This window comes from Furipterus horrens, unplaced genomic scaffold (genome assembly GCF_987537825.1).
Source record: "Furipterus horrens unplaced genomic scaffold, mFurHor1.1.pri manual_scaffold_1, whole genome shotgun sequence".
NCBI lineage: Eukaryota > Metazoa > Chordata > Mammalia > Chiroptera > Furipteridae > Furipterus > Furipterus horrens.
The window spans coordinates 195,582,647-195,592,663 of NW_028327171.1; the positions used below are offsets into that span (position 1 = coordinate 195,582,647).

A 10,017-nucleotide genomic window follows, 5' to 3' on the forward strand; every position below is an offset into this window, starting at 1 on the left:
TTTATAAATAGAGTCTCCTTCCAAACAGTGAGGTCAGTAACAAATACGGAGAGCTACTACTTAATGCCTATCTGGCATCAACCAACACATGTTCATGCACGCGCCCATCTCTTTAAAACCACAGCGCAGGCTGAGGTAACTGGAAAATCATGGTCGAGGGTTTTCCAAGAGTGAATTATTTGAAGCACAGCATGGCTGGAGTTTAATGCCCAACACCGCAAAGGTACCAGAAACGGAATTTGACCAGGTTAAGCAAACCTCTAGTGGGTCACAGGAAATAGGCGCCAAATGGGACTGCATTAGACACTTGAGGGTGAGGGAAAGCAAAACAAAAAGGATGAAATAACACTCGGGCAGTCACTACCAACCAATGAGCTGGATGAACTACATCGACGAGCACTGTCCTGCTTTATTATAAACTTCTGTTACACTTAGATTCAAGTTATACAAGAAATGAACTATTTCCATAAATGGAGTAGAAACCTACAACTCTGCATATTGGAATCACCTAGGAGCTTTAAAAAACATTGATTCCTATCCATTCTACCCAAATGGATACTGATTTTATGGGCCTGGGGTGCACCCACGGTCGAAAAATCATTACTACACACAAAGGCAAGCCGTAAGTCAAGTCATATAATAATCCTTAAATATCCGTTGAATGCCTAGCACAAGGCTCTCTAAAAACTTACAGGGTTCTATACCAAAAGTTTATCATCAAAATTATAACTAAGGCATCAAGTCTGCTCTAAATCATATAACCCAAGTGGAAAAATAAGACAATGGGGAAAAAAAAGAAAAAGAAAAGCTATACTACAAAACTGAAAAGCATCATGAGGAAATAAAAAGTCACACAAAAGAATGTAGTAATAGCAGCAATTATTATTGCCCGAGAAAAGGGCAGGGGCAATTTCCTGGAAGATGTGGCAACCATGTTAAATGACGGGCAGAATTTGGACAAAGAGGATCAGAGGGGAAGAGGGAGGCAGAAGAGAAAGGCTGACGGAAATGACAAATAAAGACAGAAGCAGGAAAAGCACAGTCATCCATTTGGATGGCCTTTGCTACCCATGGAAGGGCAACCATGTCAACTATTCTCTAAACCTGGTCTTGGAACATCTTGACTCAGAAGTCAGGCCTCATCCTCTGTGTAGCAGGCCACCACTGACAACTTGAAACCATGGTAATGGAAGTAGAAAGTCAGTCCAGGAGAGGTGACAGGGGCTGCCTTCAGGCAATGGCAGAAGGAGCAGAAGGTCAAAGACCTTGAAATATGGGAGGAGCCAAATCAATAGGATTTTTCAACTGATTAGATTCTAGGGAAAGAGAGGAGCCCAAGATGACTGTAGCTCCAAACCCAGATCACAGGAAGAAAGCTTGTGTCAATAAAAGAAATGGGAAAGCCAGGAAAGGAAGGAAAATGATGAGTTTAAGCTTTGTAATATATTCAGCTGAGATGATCAGGGGACAACCCAAAAAGCCTGTCATATCGTCAGTCCCATGTTTCCAATTCAAGCACGTGTGACTGACACTCACGAAAATATCTGGAGTTAGAGATGTAGATTACAGTTTTGAGGAAATCAAGGAGCCTCCATTTGGGATGGAAATTTCTATCTCAGAGATCTTACTGGTGAAACAGATTTGTGAACCAATTTCCAACAAAGAATGTTCACCATCATAACCACCAGAGATTGGGTAGAGAAGGGCAAAACTTCACTGGGCAAAGGAGTGTAGAGCATCCCTGTTACCTTTCCTCATTAGACCTGCTTCATCCTCCAGCCCCCAAAAGGGCTTTTTAAAAACCTCACAGAAGCTTTCTTCCCAACCGCTTACCACAACATTCAGTATTTTCTGTTTAAATTTGTAAAACAGCACAACCTCACTGCCCATCCAATCCCCTCAAGAAATTTAAAAACACTTCCCAAAAGAGTTTTCCAAATTGGCACATGATTGTTGTTCCAGTATCATGCAGGCCCGTTGTTGGAAAGGTGTCAGAGGCAAAGCCATTTCACATTTGATGCTTTTTACATAAAACCCCAGTTCTGTCATCCATCCAATGCCCCAGCGCGTTCTCTCAATGCCCCTTTAACTCCCCCTCCGTGTGTTATTACTTAAGTGACAGTACATTTTTTTCATGAGACTCTAGTTGTAACTGGGGGCTTTTGTAGTTTTGTTTTCAGGACAGGGTACACTTTCCAGGTTACCGCACATTATTAAAAGTGGAAAAGGAATTAAGTTACATATACAAGCCTTCTCCAAGATATTCATTTAGGGTTCAGACAGTTCCGAAATTCCATGTACTAGTACTGTCCAAAGTCGGAGGGACTGTCTTGCCTCCCTTTAAGAGGAAAGAGGGACAGAGAAAGGAGAAGTGACTCAAAGTATATTCAGAACAGAGTGATGAAATGCAAGTGAACCGGTTTGGGCATCCACAAAAGTCTGGGGCTCGTTGGTGATAACCACAGCTGAGTGAACGTGGAGGGTTGAACGTCTCATCTGGCTTTAATAATCACTTGGGACAACCCTAGTATTTTAGAGTTGAGGAAACCAAGAACCTTTTAGGATGTGCAATTCTAAGTCTATGCTCCTACCTTTGGTACAAGGCCTGAGGCCTGACTTTCAATATGACCCTCAGGAAATGTCAATAAACCCATATTCAGAAATAGATATTGCATATGGCTCTACATTAATTATTTTAATTACCTCTAATCATTTCCGAATGACACAAACATGAGTGCTGTTTCCTGGCCATTATGGACAGACGGGTATTCACACTGTATACTCATTTGTCCTAAAAGGGCCACCAGCCCCCAATGTGCCATTAGCTAAAAGCACAACAGAACTTTGTAAAATTCAAGCACGTTTTATAAACATGGTAATAACAATGTGGGTAAGTACAGACAGGCACAGTTAAGTATTCGAAAACTCAGAGGATTTAAAATTTCTCTCTTATTTGGCAATTGTATTCTAATTTTGTGTTGCTTAATTTTAAACATGCTTACTCTCCCCTACTAGAGTCAAGCTCATCCAAGGCAGGATCTGGATCCAGTTCAACTTTGCATCACCCAAACAGTATTCTGCACATAACTAGAATCAAGAAATGAGGTATTTTTCTGTGAAACATTTTCCCATATTTTAATATAAACAAAGAAACTCCCACAAGGTGTGACTGGGTGCATCTACCAGGTCCATCAGGACTGGTTTCACTATGAAATCACAGGTCACTCACATCTCAAGCAGGCTGATCCTGGGCTCATATTCCAAGGCCACTGCTGCTCAGCTGTAACATGCACACATCACACACATGTGGGCCAGGCAGCGGGAAGCTGCTCTAATGCAGCCTGCAACAGACACAATACACTTAGCAGGACCAAGTTCTCAGGGTCACACCAAAAAGCCACAGGAGGAAAACAAAAAGGACTCAAAGCAATGAAAATAATTCTCCAAATCAGCAGCAGAAAACAAAGGCAAAGCAGGGAGAGGAGCAAGATGATGGTCAATCTTAGGTAAAAGCACGCCCTATTGACAGCAATACTGGGTTTATTCCAAGGACTCTTACACTAAATTGAATAAAGATGTTTTCTTATGCGGATGTTCTAAAATAACACGCAATGTAACTGTGCTGAGGAGTGTTTCTTACCTTGCCGGGGTTACCTGTAACATTAGTGGTTAGATAATGTCACTTGTTCAGTGAGTTTAACAGCATTAGTGGTTGTAGAGTTTCTTAATCACTGTACTTGGTAAGATTCAGCAATTTGGGTTAAAATGTTTCCACCTGTTTATGCAAAGCAAGCACTCAACTGATCTGGGAAAGCAAAGGGCTTTATTTGTAGAGACTAAATCTCCACCCCTCACCCTTCGGGGACAACGCAGGTTTAGTTGGGGAGCTGTCCTAAACTTTCAGCAAATCCCAATTCCTGCACACATGTTAACTGATATAACTGAGTGAACCAGAACTCCAGAGGCGGTTTCCACATTTGCCAGTCTTGGGGTCCAGCAAAGGAGATAAAAACAAAAAACAAAAACAAAACAACCCTTACATGCTACTACAAACCACAGAGATAGGGGGCATCTACTAATGCGTGCGGTCAACTACCCTACCAAAATAAGCCAGTCCAGAAGGGTCAGGGCAAACTGCATTCTCCTCTCCCCAAGAGGCACAGAGTGATTATTAAAGCAGCCTAAGATGCCTTCTTGTACTAAAAAATTTTAATGCAGGAATTCTCTAAAAGAAGAAGAATCTAAAGATTTATAAAAGAATGACTACTAAAAGCCCCATTAGGACCCTCTCTAAACTCTTCCCATCTAAGTGGAGAGGCAAATAGCCCCCACTGGCAGTTATATTTAGAATGGGCTGGGAGGGAGCAAAAGCCCACATCTGAAGGCTGAAGGTCTCTGGCATGCCCATACATAAATCATTGCAGGGTAAGCCTGTCACAGTGCATCTTCTGCTCTGCCCTTTAAATGGATTGGACCCCAACATCACATTCTCCTCAGGGTAAGAAGTGGGGGTGGGAGTTTCATGGAGAACAAAGAAGTCACCACTTCCTTTATATACAGCCCCCCACACACACTAAAGACAGACATTGTAAAAATGTCTGCATTATAACATTTAAAATACCAAACTGCAAACAGGTAGACTGAATGATGTCTGAGAACCCCTACACCTACACAAAGATGTATCTATTAAAAAGAACATGGACATGAATCTTAAAGGCTAAGTATGTGATTGACTGCATTCACATGTGCTCTAATTTGTAAAGCTACATTTTATTTAGTGATTGCATCCTTATACAGAAGAATCTCGATAACAGACAGTTCTCTTTTTTTTTTTTTATCAACCAAGAGACTGTTTCAAAAAAAAAAAAAAAAATAGACCTATGGTAACTGAAGAGCACACAAATCACATCTTTAAAAAAAAAAAAAAAAAAAAAAAAACAGCACCAGCTATTTTATCCTTTCAGTGTGGTTAGCAAGGCTCCTTTGTGTCTACAAATTTCCCTGGGTGGTGCTGTTGCCAAGAAATTCTAATTCATGACAAGGGTTTCTGCAAACTGGGGAAAGAGGCAAACCTGCGGATGCAGGGACCCTCCAGTTGGCTTTGTCTTTCTGGCTGAGACAGCACCTGGCTGCTCAGGCCTATAGAAGGCAGTGTGCAAAGGCAAGATCACCATGTAGAGGGAGAAGCAATGTAAGCTCACAGATCCAATGTGCCATGAGGCTGTTCTTGGAAGGCAACCATTTTTGTAGGTTGTCCCCTAGAGATGCCTCATTCCAAAGGCCTGTAAAAGTGTTTCCGGGTGCCTGAAACCAAGATGAAATTGCAGTGTATGGGGACGTCTTAGTTCTTACAGTAGCCAAGTATGCCATTAGTTTAAAACAATGGGGAAATGGGGGAGGAGGGAGTAATATTCTATGATTTATTTATTTGTTTCCAGTAGCAGTGGAAAATTTTCTCTGAGCAAAAAGAGGCCTGAAACTGACCCCATCTGCCAATTATGAATCAGCATTAACAACAAGCATAATTTCATAAGAGTTTTCAAGTAAATACACCATGCCACGAAATGGCATGAAGCAGAGCTAAATTCAAACAAGACTTAGAACATCATAACTTGACCTGCACTTATGGAATAAGCAGGCTGCGTGTAAAGAATATATCCAAATTCTAAGACTTTGTAGCTTCCTGAAGAAAAACAACTGAGTATGTTTTATCAAATCCTTTTTATTTTTAAAGTCAACAGTGGGTCCATAAAAAGCATGATTTCTGTTGGCAACAAAGCTCACGAATGGCTGTTCCTTTATCCATCACCCAATGATACCCAATAAGCTTTGCCAGCTTCTGTCATTCCTTTGACTTTTTCCCACTTTTTCTCAAGACAGCTCTTGGAAAATTTTCCTGCAAGTTTCCAAAGAGGTTAAGGCTGGTAGTTGTAAGACTTGTCCATCAGCTAAATTCCATAAAATAATACACCACATAAGCACAGTGTAATTTACAGTTATATGACAGGCAGAGATGATGCTACTTGGGCCAAGTGCTTAAGTACGCAGTCAGAGCCCAGGAATGGAGAGCAGTTAATGTAGGATGTCCATCTGGATTTTAAAATTACACTAGCAATGATTTTCAGAGTTGGAACTGTATATGGATAAGGCATCATTGCCTGAAAATTCAATGTCAAAACAGGACCTCGTGACAGCAGAGCCATCACAGGCTCACTGGCTATAAAGTAGGACAGTTATCCCAGACCATACGTTTAAAATAAAATCCCCAAATTGTTCATGCTCAATTTTCAAATGCACAGAGTTTCTTGGGTTTATCATCCAAGCCACTCTTTCTGTACAAACAAAATCAAATCAGATTACTGGAATCTATATTTCGCTCAGCTCCTCAAGGCCAGGTACACTGTTCACTTTCAGAGGAACATCTAATAACTGCTCCTTATTTGACCTCTAAAATCTGATTACTCCAGAGCATGAAGAAACTTCCTCCTGCCTGGGGTTCTTTGTGGCAACCTTCTTGAGCATTTTTGAGTAAAGAAGTCTCAAAATTTCACCATCTCATGACTGACTTGGAACCAACAGTTGCATATAACCATCCCCCCTCTTTACACTCAGAAAGGGGAAGGGGGGCAGGGAGAGGGAAGAAGGAAGAGATAGAGTGGAGGTTTTGTCCTCAGTATGAACTTAAAGAGTCAGAGTCACCTCTATAGAGAGCAGTTGTGAGGATAAGAGTCCAGAGCAGAAAGCTCCTCAGAGTGACATGTTATTTAAGAGTGCTTCCCGACAAGTTGTTTCAGTGAGGACTATGTGTGTGTCTTGACAGAGCTTGGCAAAGGGTTTTAAGATGAGGGTAGCTGGCCTTTGGAGAGGGCAAGGCATGACGGGTGGGGGGGGGGCTGAAAATTCCTTTGCTTGCTGAAGAAACTATGGAAGAGCTTCCTTGAAGGGAATGGATGGAAGGGGTTGGGAGGAGAGAGGATAAGGAAAAGCTGAGAAGGCTTCTGAGGAAACAATAGATCTAATACATCCCCTAATTGTCAAACCAAGGATGTTTCTTTACAGATCTAGATTTTCTCCTGCATGGTATAAACTGAAGTAAAAAAGCAGGTTTCCTCTAGAGAGGCCTTCCCCCCAAGCAGGCTTTACTACTGTGAAAACTTGAACCAAAACAAAGTTGGGTGATTCATCAGGAGGGAACGTTGTAACAAATAAAGCCAACTTTCTTCCCTCCAACACTGCTTACCAGTTAGTCACAAACAAGAGCTGCCTTAGGCAGGCTGACTAAATCAACAGATTCCCTTCCTAACCTGTCTAGACAGTTGTTAATACCCAACCATTTGACACCAGTGGGCTGGCTGACAGTGTGAAATGACAGCTATTTTAGAAAGCGAAACTCTGGCATTTCGGTTCAATTAGCATGTGAAATAAAAGGAGGAAGAAGATGTAGTGAGATCCTTCATAAGATAGTCTTGTTATAAAGAATGGGGAAAGGATGCATTGAAGAAATGCCTTATGCTAAAAAACGTGCTAACTGTGTGTGCACTTAGACAAAGTCAGGGCTATCTGCCAGCATCCTTGGGCAGGAATGCGTGCGTGGACACACAGACAACAGGGGCCAATACCTGGAGGAAAATTGGCAGCCTCCAATCAAGGGACAGCAGCAACTAGTAACAATGGTACAGAGGATCAGTTTTGCCACTGGGCTAGCCCTACCAAAAGCCAAACCTCACCCGCTAAAGCAGCAACTGTTACATCCCAGCCTCAAGCTGGCGAATTCCGCTTCGGATCCTGGCAGAGGAAAATCAGCCGTTCATTAGCCCTAATAAGCTGCTGTCACAGAGTATAGAAGTTACAAGAGCAGCCACACACCAAGCCTCTCGTAGCGCTCCCCAAGGGCAACCAGATTTCTCCAAGATGGACTGTGCAAGTTCACACTTCCGATGTGTAAATCCAGATCGTTTTCTTGGACTTTCCTTGGTGCACATTGTAGATCACCAACCCCCAACCTCCCACACACCATCTCCTGCAGAATGTCCCCTCAGCAGCTCCTAATCCTTGCTGAGAAAACCAGCTTCCGCAGCAGACCTCTAACACTTTCCACTGCCTGGCACTTTATTCCACTTCACAAAGCCCAGTGAACTTGTCACCAGCCTCACTTCGCCCTCACTGGGACGCCTAGCCAACTTGGCATGGGTGCCCTTCAGCATCCTAGGAGTTTCTTAACTAGTCCTCTAAGACAAAGTCAGAGGCATGGAAGCACACACTGTCTTTTATGGGAGGCTGTACTGTAACTGGAGAGGGACCCCCAACAACAAAAAAAGGGAAACAAGGACACACATCGAGGGTGTTTTCTTCCTGGAGGCATTGCACTGGGGAAACCTACAATGCACGGTCAGCGTTACACAGATACATCTTCCCGTTCTCCTCCAGTATCTTTTGTCGCTGGGCTCCTCTCGCTGTTGCCCACCTTCTAATCTCAAAATCAAGTTCTTATTCTTTACTGACACTAACCCCCACCCCACCAATCTGACGGTTTTCAGTACCAGTTGAAGAGATAGATGAGCCTGATTTTAAGTATCAAGTAGGTTGAGCCCGTGCACGTAGGGGCGCGGTATCCTGTCAGCCAGAGCTCGTAAAACCCCAAACCACCTTCCCTCTCGGCTCCTCCGAACCCCAGAAGTTAGGCAGGTCTCTGCTGGGGGCAGTGAGCCCGATAACGTGGGCGCAAGGATGTGTGTTGGTGACTGAAACGCAGGCAGCCCGAGCGGCTGCTCAGCACGGCACACTAAGGGGTTAGGGGGTGGGTGGAGAGGTAAAGCGCAGATGACTGTTTCCGAAAACATTTTAAACAACGAACAGCCAAAAAGAGGGAAAAAAATAAAACAAAAAAAGAATTCAAACCCAAAGCCCACACCAACGCAGCCCCTGCGTCTCCGCCGCCACCACACGATTTACACAAGTAATTTAAATCATTCACCTGCTGCCAGGTCTCCTCCAGGGATGGCAAAGCTGAGAAGTAGCCGGTGTCGTGGACAAGTTGTAGCTCCTGGAATATACTATAACTAGCCAACACGTCCATGCTGCTGCTGCCGGGCAAAACGGGAGGAGAAACCCTCCCCCGAACACAGTTGGGTCTGTTTGTTTGTCAGTCTGTCTGGCTCACCCCCCAAGAAGGCAGACATCCAGTGGCCCTTTTGTTTTGTTTTGTTTCAGTCAACTAAAAAGGAAAAAAAAATCAACGCAGGAGAGAGGGAGAGAAGAGGTGAGAGAGAAAAGAGTGGGGTGGATGGAGAGGAGGCATCCAGCGTGTACAGTGCAGACGGCTGCCAGGAAAAGGGGACTTCTCCACGGGAGTAACAATTCCCTTCCAGGGCTCTAGTCACTCCGGCTCGTGGATCAGGGGGGATGCAAACTCACTGACACGAAGCTGCCATCTATTTCTGCAGCGCTGTTCGCTCCTAATGCAATCTTTGCTCTTTATTTTGGGAGGTTGCATTTTTTTTTCTCGCGATCGCTTCTCTCCCCACCCCCCTTCCCTTCCCTCCCCACCCCCACCCCATCCTTGCTAGTTTGTAGTCTCTCCCCCACTCTCCTCCTTTTCTCCTCCTCCTGCTCTTCCCCCTCCCCAAACTCCCTCCCACCGCCCAATGCTCCGCGCAGCCGTGGGATCTCAGAGGAGGGCGTCCATTAGGCCGCATGTGACCATGTAAGGTAAACAGGGAGCTCATGAAGTCACTGAGAACCAATGGGTAGCGCAAAACAGGGCCCGAGGCGGGGCTTGTCCCTGGCGGCAGCGTGGATTGGTGCACGGAGGATCTCCCTGCTGCCTTACAAGGCGGTGCGAGGCGAGCTATTTTTAGAGGGCTATATAAGGGGGCTGAGGCAGCCGCACGGTGGTCCGGGAGCTCGAGCGCGAGGTTCGGGGAGGGCTGAGGCGACACTTGCGCCGGCACCCAGGACGCCTGGGCGGCCAGAGCCGGGCGATCGGCGGCCTCCGATCCTCGCCTTAGTGCGTGCGCC

The 10,017-nt window shown here is 44.6% G+C and overlaps 1 protein-coding gene across 1 annotated transcript in view; it reads right to left on the minus strand.

Moving 5' to 3' along the window:
* The window catches only part of KLF7 (KLF transcription factor 7), an 88,407-nt gene extending 78,896 nt beyond the window's left edge, over positions 1–9,511 (minus strand). The window contains exon 1 of the mRNA XM_090282926.1: positions 8,975–9,511. Within this exon, the coding sequence (XP_090139052.1) occupies positions 8,975–9,076 (102 nt within the window). The 5' untranslated portion in view covers positions 9,077–9,511. The remainder of the gene's footprint in view (positions 1–8,974) is intronic.
* Between the last annotated feature and the right edge of the window lie 506 nt (positions 9,512–10,017).